Source organism: Monodelphis domestica, chromosome 4, assembly GCF_027887165.1.
Source record: "Monodelphis domestica isolate mMonDom1 chromosome 4, mMonDom1.pri, whole genome shotgun sequence".
Classification (NCBI taxonomy): domain Eukaryota; kingdom Metazoa; phylum Chordata; class Mammalia; order Didelphimorphia; family Didelphidae; genus Monodelphis; species Monodelphis domestica.
This window is the reverse complement of record NC_077230.1, coordinates 445,430,361-445,448,919: the sequence shown is the minus strand read 5'-3', so window position 1 is coordinate 445,448,919 and position 18,559 is coordinate 445,430,361. Positions and strand designations below refer to the sequence as shown.

The window sequence follows — 18,559 nt, the reverse complement described above, 5'->3', positions numbered from 1 at the left end:
CTCTAGTTCTGATATAGTAGTGTTTTATTAAGTAGTCAGAGTCTGGCTTGGTGAAATCCAAGCTAGCTTTGCAGCTTCTGGGGCCAAGGATCATTGGGGTTCAGAACAGGGACCTGAAATTCCCTCTTTCCAATCTCTCTTCATTCCTCAGTTTATTGATTACAAAATCTACAGCAAATTGCAGTCAAATATATCGTGCATATTATTATTAGGAGCTAAGGAAAAGGGTATCATCTGTGGCTAGATCAATCTTTGTGGTGTGCTAACCAGGACCCCTCCCCTGTGAAGTAAAATACTCGGGGAGGCTTGTCTCTGCAACAAAATTGTGCCAGGGAAACTTTGGGTACCTTTCATACTATCTGATAAGGAGATCATCCTTCATCTTCCCATCAATCCCTCACAACTAGAGTGAGGGAAGGAGTCATTCTGTCTAGGTTCCTTCCCTTCAATGTCACCTCTCTAAGAAGTAGCTGCCTTACCATCTTTATTCAGTTTAGATAACATCCTAAATATTATACACACATAATCTTTACATGTTGTCTACAAAAAACCCACATGAGGGAGATAGACACATACACGATAAAGGTAAGAAGCTGGAGCAAAATTTATTGCGCATCAACTGAGCAAAAGAAGGCAGGAGTGGCAATTGTGATATCTGACAAAGTCAAAATAAAAATAGATCTAATTAAAAGACATGGAGAGGTAATTGCATCCTAATAAGAGGCAGTATAGACAATGAAGAAATAGCAATACTCAACATGTATGCACCAAATGGTATAGCATCCAGATTTCTAAAGGAGAAACTCTTGGAGCTTAAGGTAGAAATAGATAGGAAAACTATACTAGTGGGAGACCCCAACCTTCCTCTATCAGGTCTAGATAAATGAAACCAAAAAATAAATGAGAAAGAGGTAAGAGATGTGAATGAAATCTTAGAAAAATTAGCATGAATACATAAACAGAGAAAAAAATAGGGACAAAAAAGAATACTCCTTTTCAGCAGCACATAGTACATTCACAAAGATTGATCACATAGTAGGGCATTAAAAACATTGCAAACAAATGCAAAAAATCAGAAATAATAAATGCAACTTTTCCAGATGATAATATAATAAAAATTATATTTAGTAAGGGTACATGGAAAGACAAATAAAAATTTAACCAGAAATTAAATGATATGATTCTTCAAAATTGATTGGATAAAGAACAAATCATAGAAACAATTGGTGGTTTCATTGAAGAGAGTGGAAAATAATGAACAACATATCAAAATCTATGGGATGCAGCCAAAAGCGGTAGTCTGGGGAAAATTTATATCCCTGAGTGTATATATAAACAAATCAAAGAGGGAAGAGGTCAATGAATTGGACATGAAAATTTAAAAAAAACTAGAAAGAGAACAAATTAAAAATCCCCAGATGAAAACTAAATTGAAAATCCTGAAAATCAAAGGAGAAGTTAGTAAAATTGAAAGTAAAAGAACTATTCACTTAATAAATAAGACTAGGAGCTGGAATGTTTAAAAAATAAATAAAGAACTGATTAATCTAATTTTAAAAAGAAAAGAAGAAAATACGACTATTAGTAGTAGTAATCTCTTGTTAATCGAGGATGACGATTGTCTTTGTGCGTTTTCATCTATGGTGTATAGATGAGTGTGCACAAAGACACTTGTGCATGAAGGAGATTTAAGTGGAAAAGTCGTTGCACAGAGACAGTCCCACTCTCTCAGCACTGGAAGCCTGGGTTCAGTGGCACGATACTTTTCCACACTCATTGACTAACCAGTTCTGCAAAGGAGTGAGAGGAGGTACCTTCTCACATCTTCTTTGGGGCCAAGATTGTTCCTTGTAATTTTGCCATGTTCATTTTAGTTTTATAATGGCTGTTCTTTCCACTCACATGGCCTGCATAATTGCACAAAAACCACAAGGCTTATAGAAAAAGTTGTGTTAGGAACACAGCATTCAAAAACTTAATCAGTGACACCCCCCAAAAAAGATAGGAACCTAATAAAAATGGTAACACAGTTTTATACACTTTAAATAGTCCAAAAATATATCAATATCAGAATAAATAGTGACTGTGGTTTCAAGCTGATAAAGCTGATGACCAAGGACAAGAAGTCAACTTGGGGCACTGCATTTTTCAGGATGCTGGAGTCAGGGCAGATGAAATTGCTCATAAGCAGACACAAAATTCATGTTATGATCAAATTGTTCTCTTATATATCATTTGTACTGAAACATTCACATTTTCCAACAAGCATAGTAGAAGTGACTATTGTTTTCTTGGCTTTGTATCAGTTCATTGAAGTGTTTCCTTGTTTTTCTGTATTATCATTTCTGAAAGCATAGTAATATTCCATTACATTTATGTATCACAGTTTGTTTAGTTATTCCTCAGTAAGTAGCCATTTTGTTTCCACATCTTTAAGACCACAAAAATTTCTGCTATAAATATTTTGGTGTATATCTATATCTATCTATCTATCTATCTATCTATCTATCTATCTATCTATCTATCTATCTATCTATGTCTATCTATCTATCTATCTATCTATCTATCTATCTATCTATCTATCTATCTATCTATCTAGGGAATGGGGGTGGGGATTTATCTTCTTGGGCTTTGTGCCTACCCGTGAAATCTCAGGGTCAAAGGATTAGTATATTTTATGTATATTTTAGTCAATTTATCTGTAATTCCTAATCTTTATTGCCTTCTAAATAAAACCCTGACACATTAGGCATCATTTTAATTTTTTGATATCTTGGCTTAGGAGTCTCCTTTATACATGTTGTGCTCTAGCCAAACTTGCAAGTTGGATTGCTCATTATTCCCTGTACTTATTCTACCATGTTCCCTGACACTTGAGAATGCTTTCTCCACCCCCATTTCAGCCTGTTGAAATCCTGCCCATCTGTTAAAACCGAGATCAAATGCCATCTCTTCATGAAGACTCTCCCCCATCCCCGGGTCTCTTCTCGGACCCCATATGTAATAACTGTAAACCTTAACATTTCTTAGACTTATAAATGTTGGAAATTTCACCATTGGGAAATTTCATACTTGAAAAATTTCCTACTGATAGTCTATTGGAATGTGAACCCCCCTTGGCATGGGAGGGTCCTTCTCCTCCCTACTTAAGATTACTTTAGGACAGAAACCTTTTGCTGAACAATGGAAAGGGCTTTGACCTATACTTAAGCATAGAACAGGAAGTTCTTTGAGTCATGATTGATTTTAGAATTGATACAATAGAGATACTTGGAATGACAGAACCAGATCTTGGAACTTACAATCTCCACCCTACTCAGTCCTAACAGGATTTAGGAAGAGCTGCAGCATAGATCAAAATTTAATTATTTGAGAATATGACCTTCAACAGACATGTGCAAAGGGGCAGACCTCTGGGCGGTCCTGGGTTAAACTAGAGCCACCATTGGCACAGGGAAGACATGGACGGTGATTGGTAGATGTGAGAACTGAGGGGAGGGAACTGAGATGGTTTCCTTAAAGATAGGGGAGTCTGAGGACTGGAGGTGGTTGGAGAGGTTTTGCTCTGAGAGGTTGTGCTCTGAGAAGGCTTGCTCTGAAGGAGGCTGGAGGTGGAGGCCCCTGAGACTGTTTCTCCATTTTGGTCACGTGAGTGATAGGGACTGATCTCTTTTCTATGCCTCAGCTATCTAAGGGCTTGGGCCTTTGGCCCAGCCTAAACAGAGGGAGTATTTAAGCCCTATTCCTCTCCTCTCTCATACCTTTCTTCCTCCTGTTTGTAATTAAAAACTCCATAAAAGGTTGACTGCTGACTTGAGTTTTCATTTAGGAATTACATAGCTGAATTCCTTGGCGACCTTAAATTAATATATATCAGTCTTTTAAAGTGATTTCCTTGTCACATAACCCATTGTGGATATTTTATTGTTTATTTATGCCCACATGTCATTTCATTTTATATTGTTGTCCAGTCATGTTCAACTCTTTGTGACCCTTTTGGGGTTTTCTTGGCAGAAATACTAAAGGGGTTTGTCATTTCTTCTCCAGCTCATGTTGTCAGATGAGGAAACAGGCAAAGAGGGTTCAGTGAGCCTCCCACAGTCTCCCAGCTAGTTAGTATTACTTAGTGGAGGCCAGATTTGACCCCAGGAAGATGAATGAATCTTCCTCACTCTAGGCCCTGCACTCTGTCCACCATGCCACCTAGCTTCCCTTTCATGTCATAATTAATTAATTATTTTTTGTATTTGACTATTAGATTGTGTTTGATCTAAGAACTTATTTTAGTTAAATTTTGTTTTTAAGACTTTCTTATATCTCCCAGGGGGGTGTATGGGGTGCTCAGGGAGGGTAGTATCTCTGGTATGGAGGGCTTGTTGTGCCCTCTTAGGGCAGCTTTCCAGCCTCTGACCCTCACCTGACACCCAGCTCTCACTTGTGGCTCCCAGTATCTGCTAGCATGCGGCAGCGGCCACACCCTGGGCAACGGCTTCGACAGGCCGGCTAAACCTTGTGAGGGTAGCCATCGGGTCGTCGACCCCTGGTGAACCAGGGCTTTGCTCACCCAGCATGTGAAATACGACTAGTATCAAAGATGAAAAGGGCAACCTCACCTCTAATGAAGATGAAATGAAGGTAATTATTAAGAACTATTTTGCAAAACATGAAAGGGAATTCTTGGTTCCCTTTGAGTTTACACTTGTGAAAGGGAATCCTTTATTCTCTTTGCCTAGTTGGAGCTAACACTTTGGTTAACAATAATTTAAGTAGCCCAATAGATTTCAATGACAGGATTAACTCTCCTTTGTTTACCTTTTGATCGAATCAACACAAGCCTGAATGGATATGGAGAAGTTGGCAAACCATTTAGTGAATTCACACCCTACTTAGTGCTAGGTGAGAAGTCAGCAAGTTACTTTTTAAAACTCAATCAGTCAGAAACTTATTTTAAGAATTCACAGGAGAGGTCACACCCTCAGAAACTCAATGACTCAATAACTTGTAAGAGTTCTCACCCTCAAAAACTGTGAACACCCCGGGCAGTGCTAGACAATTCTGGAAACTGATTGGCCCCTGTGAAGAGGGGCAGAGACAAAGAGTCACTATAAAATCAAGTCCTGAAATCAGTCTGAAGAGATGGTCTTGGAGAAGACTGTCTGAAGAGATTGTCTTCTGGAGATAGCCTTCTAACTGGTGAGTCTTCAAGGGAACTTGCTGGAGACTGTGGCTTGGATCCTGGTCTTAAGACTCAGCTTCCACGTAGATCTGACTCCTGGACTACTTTGTTGGGTGAGTGAAAGGCTGACTACTTTCTTAGATTCCTAAAAGACTAACTTCCATCTTGGAGGACACCATGTGGTTACTCACCACCAGCCTTTCTGGTTGAGAGCTCTTAGGTTGCTATCCCCCTCACATGTCTCTTCTTTATTATTTCTTCTCTATTTGTAAATAGATTTCTGACTCAAGATAAAATAAATATTGGAGAATGCATAATTTCATAAAATTAGTATCCAACCATTAAAGTTAACCCTTACACCAATTATATGGCAATTAAATATGATAATCTAGGTGAAAGGGTGACTATTTACAAAAATACAAATTGCCTAGATTAACAAAATAGGAAATTGAGTATTTAAACAATTCCATCTCAGAAAAAGAAATTGAACAAGCCATCAGGGAACTCCCTAAGAAAAAATAGCCAGGGCCAGATCAATTCACAAGTGAATTCTATCAAGCATCCAAAGAACAACTAATCCCAATATTATACAAACTATTTGACAAAATAAGCACAAGAATTTTATCAAATTCCTTTCATGACGCAAATATGCTACTGATTCCAAAACCAGGCAGACCAAAAGCAGAGAAAGAAAACTACAGACCAATCTCCTTAATGAACGAACATAGATGCAAAAACCTTAAATAAGATACTAACAAAAAGACTACAGTAAGTCATTACAAGGATTATTCACTATCGTCAGGTGGGATTTATACCAGGAATGCAAGGATGGCTTAAAATTAGGAAAACCATCCATATAATTGATCATATCAACAACCAAAACAACAGAAATCACGTGATTATCTCAATAGAGGCAGAAAAAAACTGACAAAATACAACACTCATTTCTATTGAAAATACTAGAAAGTATGGGAAGAGATGGGCCTTTCCTAAAAACAATAAATAGGAGTGAATCAAGGATACCCATTATCACCTCTATTATTTAACATGGTACTAGAAACACTAGCTATAACAATTAGAGAAGAAAAAGAAATTGAAGGGATTAAAATAGGCAATGAGGAGACTTAACTATCACTCTGCAGAGTATATGATGGTCTATTTAAAGAATCCTAAAGAATCAACTAAAAAGCTAGTGGAAATAATCAACAACTTTTGCAAAGTAGTAGGATACAAAATAAACCCACATAAATCATCAGCATTTCTATATATTTCCAACACAAATAAGAAGTTAGAAAGAGATATTCCATTTAAAATCACTCTAGAAAGTATAAGATATTTAGGAATGTATTTGCCAAGACAAACACAGAAGTTATATGAATATGGCTACAAAACATTTTCCACACAATTAAAACTATATTTAAATAATTGGAAAAACATTAATTGCTCATGGGTAGGATGAACTAATATAATAAAAATGATAATCCTACCCAAATTAATTGACTTATTTAGTGGCATATCTATGCAACTACCAAGAAACGTTTTTATTTAATTAGAAAAAATTATTATAATAAAGTTCATCGAGAAGAATAAAAGATCAAGAATATCAAGGGAAATAATAAAAAATTAAATTAAATTAAAGAGAATTTTTTAGTCTTAACTTAATCAAATACTTGGAGTTCTCCACCCTTTTAACTTAGTCAGGAACTTGTGAATCCTTTTGATAACATTTCACACCCTCAGAGGACAGGAGGTAGATCCCACAGATACTGCCTCCTCAGCAGTACTAGGCAAACTGAGAGACTTTAATTGGCTCCTGAGATGTGATAGACCAGACCACAGTGAAAGGAAGGAGAAACCAGAGAGACAAGAAATTACGTCAAGAAAACTGCTTATAAAAGCTAGCTGAGGGCATTCTGGAGGAGCTCTACTTCTGCTGCCTTGGTGGCTCTTGCTGAAAGAGGGATTTTTCTGCCTTGGACTTCTACATTGGAGATCCTGCATTGGTGGCTCGAGGAGTTTGGTCTTTTGGCTCTTCTCCTGTCTTTGGAGGGACCCTCTCTTTGGTGAGCCACTCAGATCCAGACGTATTTAATTTAGTTAGGCAGTATTTTCTACCTCCTTCCTACATTCCCCTCTTTACTATCTGTACTCTGCTGTAATAAATCTTCTAAAGCTGCTTAATATCCTCATGACATATGAGTTAATTTTATAAACAGCCACCATAATTCAATTTTTTTATTCTTATATTAGTCAAACCCATTTTACACCCTCACACCTAGCAGTATAAGTAAATTAGGTGAACACAGAATAGTATACCTGTCAGATCTATGGGAAAGGAAAGAATTTAAGACCAAGCAAGAGATAGGGAATATTACAAAATGTAAAATGAATAATTTTTATTACATTAAATTAAAATAGATTTATAGACAAAAATTAATGTAAGCAAAATTAGAAGGGAACCAACAAATTGGGGGGAAAATTTTTATACCAAAAACCTTACAAGGGTCTAATTTTTTCAACTTTGAGGAGCTAAATTAATTGTACAAAATAAATCAAGCCAATTGACAATTGACTCTCCAATTGACAAACAGTTAAGGGACATGAATTGGCAGTTTTCAGATAAAGAAATAAAAACTATCAATAAGCACATAAAAAAGTGTTCTAAATCTCTCTAAATCTAAATCAGGGAAATGCAAATCAAACAACTCTGAGGTATCACCTCACACCTGGCAGACTGGCAAAGGAAATTAACGAATGTTGAAGAGGACTCATGAGAAAGAATGCTATTCACATTCAGAGGAAGAACTATGGGAGTAGAAACACAGAAGAAAAACAACTGCTTGATCACACAGGAGTTGATAGGGATATGATTGGGGATGTAGACTCTCAATAATCACCCTAGTTCAAATATCAATAATATGGAAATAGGTCTTGATCCATGAAACATGTACAACCCAGTGAAATTGCATGTAAGCTACAGGAGGGGATTGGTGAGAGGGGAGGGAAAGAATATGAATCTTGTAACCATGGAAAAATATTTTAAATTAACTAATTAAATAAAAAAAATTTTAAGGTGTTCAAAAACTCACAATTAGAGAAATGCAAATCAGAACAACTCTGAAATATCACCTCACATCTAACAGATTGGCCAACATGACAGCAAAGGAAAGTAATGAATGTTGAAGAGGATGTGGCAAAATTAGGACACTAATGCATTGCTAGTGGAGTTGTGAGATGATCCAACCATTCTGGAAGGCAATTTGGAACTATGCCCAAAGGGCTTTAAATACTGCCTGCCCTTCGATCCAGCCATGCCCCTGCTGCCTTTGTACCCCAAAGAGATAATACAGAAAGATACTTGTACAAAAATGTTCAGAACCAAGAACTCTGTGGTGGCAAAAATTGGAAAAAGATTGACAAATTGTGGTATTTGTTGGTGATGGAATACTATTGTGCTAAAAGAAATAATGAACTGAAAGAATTCCATGTGAATTGGAAAAACTTCCAGGAATTGATGCAGAGTGAAAGGAGCAGAACCAGGAGAATGGTGTACAAAGAGACTGATACACTGGTACAATTGATTGTAATGGGTTTCTCTACTAGCAGCAATACAAAGACCCAGGACAATTCTGAGGGACTTATGAGAAAGAAAGCTCTCCACATACAGAGAAAAAACTGTGGGATCAGAAACACAGAAAAAAACCCATCTCTTTTATCACATGGTTCGATGGGGATATGATTGGGGAAGTAGACTCTAAATGATCACTCTATTGCAAATATTAATAATATAGAAATGGGTCTTGATCAATGACACATCTAAAACCCAGTGGAATTGCTCATTGGCTACTGGAGCAGGGAGGGAGAAGGGGAAGAAAAGAACCTGAATCATGTAACCATGGAAACATATTCTTAATTAATTTTTTTAATTAACATAAAAAAATACATGACATTAAGAGATAGAAGGATGGAGCAATGGAATAGCCTTGGGGTAATTGACCTCAGTAACCTAGTGTCTCATAAACCCAAACATCACATCTTTTCAGATAAAAACTCAATACTGGACAAAAATTGCTGGGAAAATTAGAAAGCAGCATGGCAAAAATTAGGTTTAGATCAATTTCTCATACCTTATACCAAGATAAGTTCACAATGGGTATATGACTTTAACATAGAGTGATATTATCAGTAAATAAATTAGGTGAATAAGAAATATACCTTTAAAGACCAAGCAAAAGAGATGTAAAATGAATCATTTTGTGTACCTGAAAAGATATATTCCTTTTCCATTTCATTCTGTTTTCTCCAGATATATATTAAATGTCACTTTTCTAAAATTTCATACATTTCCTTTATAGTTTTATTATAATTTCCTCCTTATTCTCCTTTAGCTTCTACTTTAAAAATATGGAGACTATACCAGTTAGTTCACATATGTTAAGAACCAATATAGTCTCACTGTGTATACTACCTTTTTTTATCAAGGTGTCCAATTATCAACCTTATCTCTTTTAATCAGATCCATTTCTGCTCTAGCTTTGTCTGAGATTATAATTGCTACTCCTCCATTTCTTATTTTAGTTTGAAGTCCAAAAGTTTCTCCTCCCTCCCCTTCCCTTTATTCTCTGTCTCCCTACCTTCAAGGGGTGAACATGGGATGCCCTAATGAATGCTTAAAAAGGATCTGCGGTCTTGAAGTTGCCTTCTGCCCAGTTATGGGATATGGAGCTGTAGCATACCAGGCATGGAAGTATGGTTGATGTATTAAATACTTGATCAGAGCAGTTAATGATCAATGTATAGGCAGTACTAAGGGCAAGAGAATTCCTGGGCCTAAGCCACAAAAGCTTTGCCCTTACCTCGTCAAAACCTCATTCCTCTGAAGAGAGCATGTCAGGTGTATCCCCACTTACTCTGATCTTGTCATCTATGCTACCAATGAGAATCAACTATACTTTGTTACATATTCATTGATCCTGGCAATACTCAATAAAGCCTGGGGTGAAGACATGATTCCTTCTCTTCTTGTTCCTGCAACCTTGAAGTTCTCACTACTGCCACTCGAACTCAACGCCTGTAACAAAGGTTTTGTCCCATTCTGGGGGTGCCACTTATAACCTGCCGGCCAGCAGCTGTAATAAAAAGAATTTTCCTTTGTGGGTTGGGACTCGAGAAGGAGCAAGGAGTCTGAGAAAATGGGTGAAGAATAAAGGAACACAGACAAGTCAATATTTTTGGTAGGGCAGGTGTGAATCCCTATGACATTTTCCTTGGAAGAAGAATTAAAGGAAAATGTGAGAAGTTTGCAGACACGTGTAAGTAAGGATTCCGAGATAGAAAGCACATGGCCAAGAGAGGCCTTAGGAAAGAGAAAGAGAAAGACAGTAGTGAGAACTTCAAGGTTGCAGGAACAAGAAGAGGAGGAATCACACCTTCACCCCTGGCTTTACTGAGGATTGCCAGGATCAATAAATACATAACAAAGCTTAGTTGATTCTCATTGGTAGCGTAGATGACAAGATCAGAGTAGGTGGGGATACACCTGACATGCTCTCTTCAGAGGAATGAGGTTTTGACGAGGTAAGGGCAAAGCTTTTGTGGCTTAGGCCCAGGAATTCTCTTGCCCTTAGTACTGCCTATACATTGATCATTAACTGCTCTGATCAAGTGTTTAATACATCAACCATACTTCCATGCCTGGTATGCTACAGGAGCAGTATGTAGGGGGGAGATTTTCTGCATTGCCCTTTACCCAGTTTTACTTCCAATTCCTCTTTGTCGCCAGAATTAGACCCTTTCTACCTACCTTTCAAGTTGTTTTCCTCAGGAGCCTCACCTTACTCTGACCCTTCTTCATTCGGTGATTCTAGGTTCATTTGAGATTCTCAGGGTGGTTCCAGCTTTTGTTTCTGCTATGCTACCTCCTTGGCATCACCTCCCCCATGAATACTTCTTAACCAAAAATCCTTTCTAAAGACCAGACTCATCCCAAATGCCTTGGCAGTTAGAGTGTCCCCTTCAATGGCCAATAGCAAGGAAAATCTGCCTTGGTATTAACAGAGGATTTGCCCACAAAATTCAGGTCTAATTAGAAGGCTGACTAGATGACTTGTGATTAGCTTCAGGAATGTAAATCTGTAACCCTGTTTTAAGTTTTCGCCTGAAGCCATCTGAAATAGAAGAGACACAATTTCAGGAGCAAAAAATGAAAAGTCCCAGCTTCCAATTACAGAATTTGAAGACTTTTTAAAAATTAAAACCAGGCAGGAGGAGAACCCTGTGCAGAGATCAACACTTTTGCTTTTTTAATCACTGACAAAGCCTTAAAATCCTGCTCCTTTGGCATGGAATGAAGATATTCACTCAATGGCAGATTCAGAGTTAAATGAGGAAATGGTCCTTACCTACAGAGAGTAGATTCTGTACATTCTCCAGCATGACCCGCCTGTACAGCTCTTTCTGAGAAGGGTCCAACAGGCACCACTCCTCCTGGGTGAAGTCCACAGCCACATCCTTGAATGTTATTGACCCCTAAACCAGCAAAAACTACAAGATTTAGAGGTGAGCGTGCAGAATTCATCCAATCTAGTCTTCATCAACTAACTTGGAAGAAAATTAAGTACACAAGGGACTCAGTCCAAACTCTTCACCTTGAAGAGTGTGTAAAATACGGCCTGTGGGGGGGGGGGGGTCACACCCACCTACACTGATGAATTGAGAGACGGAGAGAAAGGGTTGAGAGAATTAGAGAAAGGAAAGGGATGGATTTTCCTTTCTGTTCCCTTTGAGAAGGGTAATCTGGTCTCCTTGAGGGATTGAATGTCTCCTCAGAGAGTGAGTCTGGAATGTGGAGGTTAATTTAAAAGCAAAAGTTTAATGAAGGGATTCACTGCCTCCTTGACCTCAGCTATTGTTGAGAGGCAGGATCAACTTCCCTGCATCTGATTCCTTCCAATACTCCAGCTACCACTTCTTCCCTTTAAGTCCTAGGGTTACTCTGCAGCCCAGGGGAGAGGCCTGGGGTTATTCCACAGTCCAGGGGAGAGGTATGGATCTCCCCAAATCTTCAGTCTCCTTCCTTGGTATCAGAAAGTAGGTAGACCTGATCTAAATGATTACATTTTAATAAGGAATCACTCAGGGAAAGGAGAGATGAAAGCTTTGGGATAAGGATAGCAGGTAGCAGGAATCCCTATTGACTGGAAGACAGGCCCCCCAAATCTCAGAGGACAACCCCTCTCTCAGCTTCGACCCCTCTTCTGGTCAGCTGCTGATTTATCCCTACTCCTGGGCTAATCTGGTTAAATGATAGAGTTCAGGAAAAATTAGGGATAGAGAAGTGGAGAGTATCTTTGAAGAGGATTTTTTTAGTAGATGGCTTCTTTCAAAGTCTAGTCTACAATATTTGAGATGGATGAGAGGATTCAGGGGTTCACTAAGAAGCAGTGGATATCCAGAGGGACCCTCAGCCTCAGAGATCCTATTCTCAGGCTCTAACTTAAGTAGTCCAGTTGAAGTGGCAGTTTTTGAGTTCTCACCAGCCTCTGTTCTCTCCCTGGACTCCTGGGTCTCTTCCTTTCTGCCCCTCCCCCACAAGGGCTGCTTCTTGCTCCACTAGATCTGATTTCCTTCTTTTGCAACTTCCTCTCTTTTGCAAATTCTTCTCTTATAAGTATCAGAGCCAGCTCTGGAGACCAGTCATTCAGAGCCCAATGAAACACTGACAAAGTCATTTTGTGTCTGAAGTGAGAATCATGTTGGAAGAGTAAGGACTGTAGAAGTGTCTCACCCTGAAATGCTTTCCCCTATGGAATTAGGGAGAGGGTATGTGCTCTCTGAGGGAGGCAAGAGATTCTGTGGAGAAGAGAGATGATCCCTCCCCCTCACAACTGTCAGAATTCATCTAGTAAGAACATTTTTTTGAAGTTTGTGAGAAGGTAGCAATGACTGAGTATTCTGGGGGCAAAATATTACCAATGATTAATAAGGAGAAAACAAAGAAAAAGGAATTCTATACTTAATTTTCTAAAAGGCTAAAAGACTCTTACGTAGATGAAAGCATAATGAGGACTCCAAATATATGGGATCCGATTCTGATTCTAGATAAGAGAAGAAGACGAGTCTTTTCTTATATTGAGAGTTTGGCAAAACACTGGGTATGATGATCCAAGCGTCTTTGCTTTATGATGAATGTTATTTCATACTAAAAAATAGTCAGTCAATTTATATTTAGTGACAGATGAATAAGTGTGATGAGGAAAGCAGGGAATGCTCATCTTCTAAACATTTAAAGAACTAATCACAATTCTCTACAAACTATTTGACAAAATGAGCAAAGAAGGAGTCTCACCAAATTCTTCTAATTCTTTTTATGTCAAAAATATGGTACTGATTACAAAGACAGGTGGACCAAAAACAGAGAAAGAAAACTACAGACCAATCTCCTTAATGAATATAGATGCAAAAACCTTCAATAAAATACTAGCAAAGAGACTACAGTAAATCATTACAAGGATTATTCAGTATGACTAGGTTTTAGAATTTATACTAGGAATGCAAGGATCATCCACATAACTGACCATCTCAATAATCAAACCAACAGACATCACATGATTATCTTATTAGATGCAAAACAACCCTTTGACCAAATACAATACCCATTCATATTGAAAACACTAGAAAATATAGGAATACCTGGGACCTTCACAAAATAATAAATAATATAGATTTAAAACCATCAGCAAGTATCATCTGCAATGGAGACAAGTTAGAAGCCTCCCCAATAAGATCAAGAGTGAACCAATTAAATTAGAAAAGGAAATTAAGGTAGGCAATGAGGAAACTATACTATCACTCTTTGCAGATGATATGATGTATGTTTAAAGAATCCTAGAAACTCTACTAAAAAGCCAGTGGAAATATTAACAACTTTAATAAAGTTGCAGGGTACAAAATATACCCACATAAAATATCAGCATTTCTATATGTTTCCAACACAACTCAGCAGCAAGTATGAGAAAGAGAAATTCCATTTAAAATCACTCTAGACAGTGTAAAATATCTGGAAATTTATGTACCAAGACAAACACAGGAATTATATGAACAGAACTACAAAATCCTTTTTAGACAATTAAAATTAGATCTAAACAATTGGAAAAACATTAATTGCTCATGGGTAGGGCAAGTTAATATAATAAAAATAAAAAGCTTACCTAAATTAATTTAGTCAGCAACATACTTATCAAACTACCAAGAAACTTTTTCATAGAATTAGAAAATATTATAACAAAGTTCACCTGGAAGAAGAAAAGATCAAGAAAATCAAGAGAACTAATCTAAAATAATGTGAAGGATGGTAGCCTAGAAGTACCCAATCTTAAACTGTGCTATGAAGCAGTGATCATCAAAACAATCTGCTACTGGGTAAGAGAAAGAAGGATGAGGGGATCAATGGAATAGACTTGGGGTAAATGACCTCAGTAAGCCAGTGTTCCATAAATACAAAGATCCCACCTTTTGGGACAAGAATTCTCTATTTGACAAAAACTGCTGGGAAAATTGGAAAAGAATGTGGGAAAAACTGGGTTGAGATCAACATGTCATACCCTATAATGAGACAAATTCAAAATGGATAAAAAGTTTAAATATAAAGAGTGAAATCATAAATAAATGGGAATTTGTTCCTAAACAATAATAGGAAAGGAAGGAATTTGAGACCAAACAAGAGATAGAAAAAGTTACAAAATGTAAACTGAATAATTGTGATTATATTAAATTAAAAAGGCTTTCTACAAAGAAAACCAATGCAACCAAAATTAAAAGGGAAGCAACAAACTGGGGGAAAAAATCTTTAACAAAACCCTCTGATAAAGATCTAATTTCCCACATATATAAGGAAATAAGTCAACTGTACACAAAATCAAGCCATTCCCCAATTGACCAGTGGTCAAGGGACATGGATAGGCAGTTTTCAGATGAAGAAATCAAAGCTATCAATAATCACTTGAAAAAGTGTTCTAAATCTCTCCTAATGAGAGAAATGGAAATCAAAACAATTCTGAGGTACAATCTCCCACTTAGCAGATTGGCCAATATGGCAGTAAAGGAAAATAATAAAAGTTGGAAGAGATGTACTAAAATTGGGGCACTAATACATTGTTGGTAGAGTTATAACTTGATCCAACCATTCTGGAAGGCAATTTGGAATTATGCCCAAAGTACTTTAAAAGATAGCATGCCCTTTGATCCAGCTATACAACTACTGAGTTTATATCGCAAAGAGATAATTATGAAAAATGTTAGTACAAAAATATTCCTATCTGTGCTTTTTGTGGTGGCAAAAAATTGGAAAATGAGGGGGTGTCTATCAATTGGGGGATGGCTGAAACAAACCGTGGTATCTGATGGTAACGGAATACTATTGTGTAGTATGGAATGATAAACTGGAGGATTTCTATAAGAAGTAGAAGAATCGTCACGAACTAATATACAGTGAAAAGAGCAGAACCAGGAAAACATTGTACAGGGTAGCTGGAACAATGAGGGAAGATCAAATAGAATCTACTTTGCTACCTAGTGCAGTGTAATGATCTAGGACAATTCTGAAGGACTTGTGAGAAAGAAGGCAATGCACATCCAGAGAAAGAACTGTGGAACCAGAACCTCCAAAGAAAAATATATGATTTATCACATGTTTCTGAGTATATGTTTGGGGGTTTTGGTTTTAAAAGATCGCTCTATTACAAATGTGAATATGGAAATAGGTTTTTAAATAATACATGTATAACCCATTGGACTGTTTCTCAGCTCCAGGAGCAGGGAGGGAGGAAGAGAGGGAGAAAATACAAATCATGTAACCATAGAAAAACATTCTAAATAAATTTTTAGAAAAATTTAAAAAAATTTTAAAAGGAACCAAAATGAAAAATATTGAGAAAGCAACAGGTTAGATAATCCTGTTAGGTTCAAAGTAAATGATTTGTATAGAAAAAGGGCAGACCTAAAGTTCCTGTATGTTAAGTTGCTCTGAGTTCATGATAGTTTAATAATAATATCTGAAAAGCAGACCTTTTAGTTCTTCCATGGAATTCCCATCCTTCTCCTCCTACTAGAAACACACCTTTTCCTCTCTGTGTCCTCATCTGATCTCAGCTCAAACTCCTTCCAAAGCCTCCCTGGCAGGTCTGGCTGACCTGTCCAAACCCCAGGACCTGGAGGTCCCTAGCAGAGACTGTCCCTGGGCCCTCCCTGGAATGGTGAGACACCCTGCAAGCCCCCTCTCATGGAGTTCATCACACTGGAGGATGGATTAATAAATGTCTGCATTTGGGCCTGTCTGTCTGGAACCTCATCCAGGCAGGGGCTACCGAGACCATGGAAAACCCCCAGAACACAGTGGGGGATTGTGGGTGACCCTTGAGGTCACCCTGACAGCAAGCAGTGATGGCGCCCCAGGAGGCTGGGAAAGACACAGGGTCTGAGTTCCTGGGGGAACTTGGCCAGGGCTGGGGATGGACTGCACTCACCTGGGAAGGGGGCCTCGGGGTCCCGGGGGCCATCCCCTCTGGCTCCACGGTCTCTGCTTGGGCCAGACTGTGATCCCTTAGGGGGGTGGGAACACCAGGGTGGGCAGACTTCCTCTTGTACACCTGTGGGGAATTAGAGAGGGGAGGGCTCAGAGGGGCTCCCAGGGACCTTCCCCTGGCCTCAGGGGAGACTCTCCCCGCAGGAGGGAACAGGGAGCCTCAGAAAGAAGCCTCCCCACCCCCTCTGCTGCACTCTGGCTTCATTCCTTTCAGAAACTGCATTGGAAGCACAGGGTTGATTGAGGGAGACTCCTAGGAGAGGTTACTGGGTAAAGGGAGGGGTAGGAGATGCTGGACAGAGAGATGGGAATCAGGTCGAGGTTGGGGAAAACGTGTTGGCATTTGTTCTGTGCCAGAGATCAGAGCTCCTTTCGTGGCTTGTGGGCACCAGCATCCCCCACACTCCAACCTCGCTCACATAGGCTGCTTCTCCCCTTGGACCTTGGGGGAAGGGCAGGACTAGCCCCGCCCCCATCCAGTGACGGCACGCCCCTTCCCCAGCAGGCAAGTAGAGGAAGGCTCCTGGTCCTGACTGAGCAGCCCCCGCCCGACACAGTCACTTCCGTATTTGTCTCTCTTTTTTTTTTCCTATGGTCCTTTGAAGCGATGAACAGACACAGAGACACAAACGGAGACTCCCCCCTCCCCCCACCCCCCCCCACACACACGCTCCCCCACAACCCCCAGCCCCATCTCTCTGGTAGTACGTGCACAGGAGGAGCCTCTCCCTTCCCCCAACTCTCACTCCGACTCCCAGGCTGAGTTACCCGCAACCGGTCCACCCGGATCGTCTCTCTCCCCAGGAGTTCGGGAGGAGAAAATCTGCCCTGCAGACGCCTCACTGACTCCCTCCCCTCCCTCTCTCAAGAAGAAAGTCCCAAAACCGACAGGAGAGAAGACTTCAGGAGCAGACAGCCCTCAACGGGTTCCCAGCATACCCTGGGACTGCAAAGGGGAAGGGGCCAAGACTTGAGTGACTTCAGGACCCAAGCATTCTGGGAAATGGAGTCTTCTACAATGTGAATGCCTTGCGAGAGGCATTCTGGGAAATGGAGTCTTGGAGCCCTGATGAAGGAGGGGCCACGCACCAAGTGTTCCCAGTCTCCCTGGCTGCATCCGCGTCCTTTTACTTTCTTTTTCTTTCTGGTACTTTTAGCTTTGGTCCTCCTGGGCCTCCTTCCTGTGATATAAGAGGCCGCTATGGAAAGAAACATGGAAGCGTTTCTGAGAACACAGACTGAGGACCCAGAAAGTCCCTGAGCCCGACCTCCTTACAAACAACCTGCGGAACATCATTGCCAAAGTAAAGACCTTCCCTGGGCTCCAGCAGCTGAACTTTCAAAGGAGAATATTAGCCTTTGAGGGGGCTTTGGGCTGGGAAAGTTCCTGGTCTGGAGAGGACAGCCTCAGGGCACAGACTGACATCCAGCATTCAGGTACAGGAACTGCGTGATCTTCTCTTAGTTGTTGTTGGCTGGCCTGGAGAAGAGAAAGGCCTGGGAAGGCAAAGGAAGGTTTTCAGTAAATGACCAATCTTGAAGATATTAAAGTTCTATTCATTTTACATCCTGTAGTATTCTCTCTCTCGCTTGCTATCTTTCCCTTCCCAAAGATCTGACAAGTATACTATTCTGTGTTCATCTAATTTGCTTATAGTTTCCTTCTTTATATTCAAGTCATTCACCCAGTCTGAGTTTATCTTGGTGTAGGGTGGGAGGTGTTGATCTAAACCGAATCTCTCCCACACTGTCTTACAGTTTCCCCGCAGTTTTTGTCAAATAGTAGGTTTTTGCCCCAGAAG

General features: G+C 39.4%; 1 protein-coding gene across 2 annotated transcripts in view; it reads right to left on the bottom strand.

Moving 5' to 3' along the window:
• The window catches only part of LOC103093866 (zinc finger protein 420-like), a 31,132-nt gene extending 13,331 nt beyond the window's left edge, over positions 1–17,801 (bottom strand). The window contains exons 1-3 of one of the 2 annotated variants that reach the window (XM_056825816.1): positions 17,526–17,801; positions 16,699–16,821; positions 11,578–11,704 (exon numbers count right to left, since the gene is read on the bottom strand). In XM_056825816.1, the coding sequence (XP_056681794.1) occupies positions 11,578–11,704; positions 16,699–16,731 (160 nt within the window). In that variant the 5' untranslated portion in view covers positions 16,732–16,821; positions 17,526–17,801. Of the gene's footprint in view, positions 1–11,577; positions 11,705–16,698; positions 17,395–17,525 lie in introns of those variants that run through there. The other variant, XM_056825817.1, reaches the window with a different exon arrangement.
• Between the last annotated feature and the right edge of the window lie 758 nt (positions 17,802–18,559).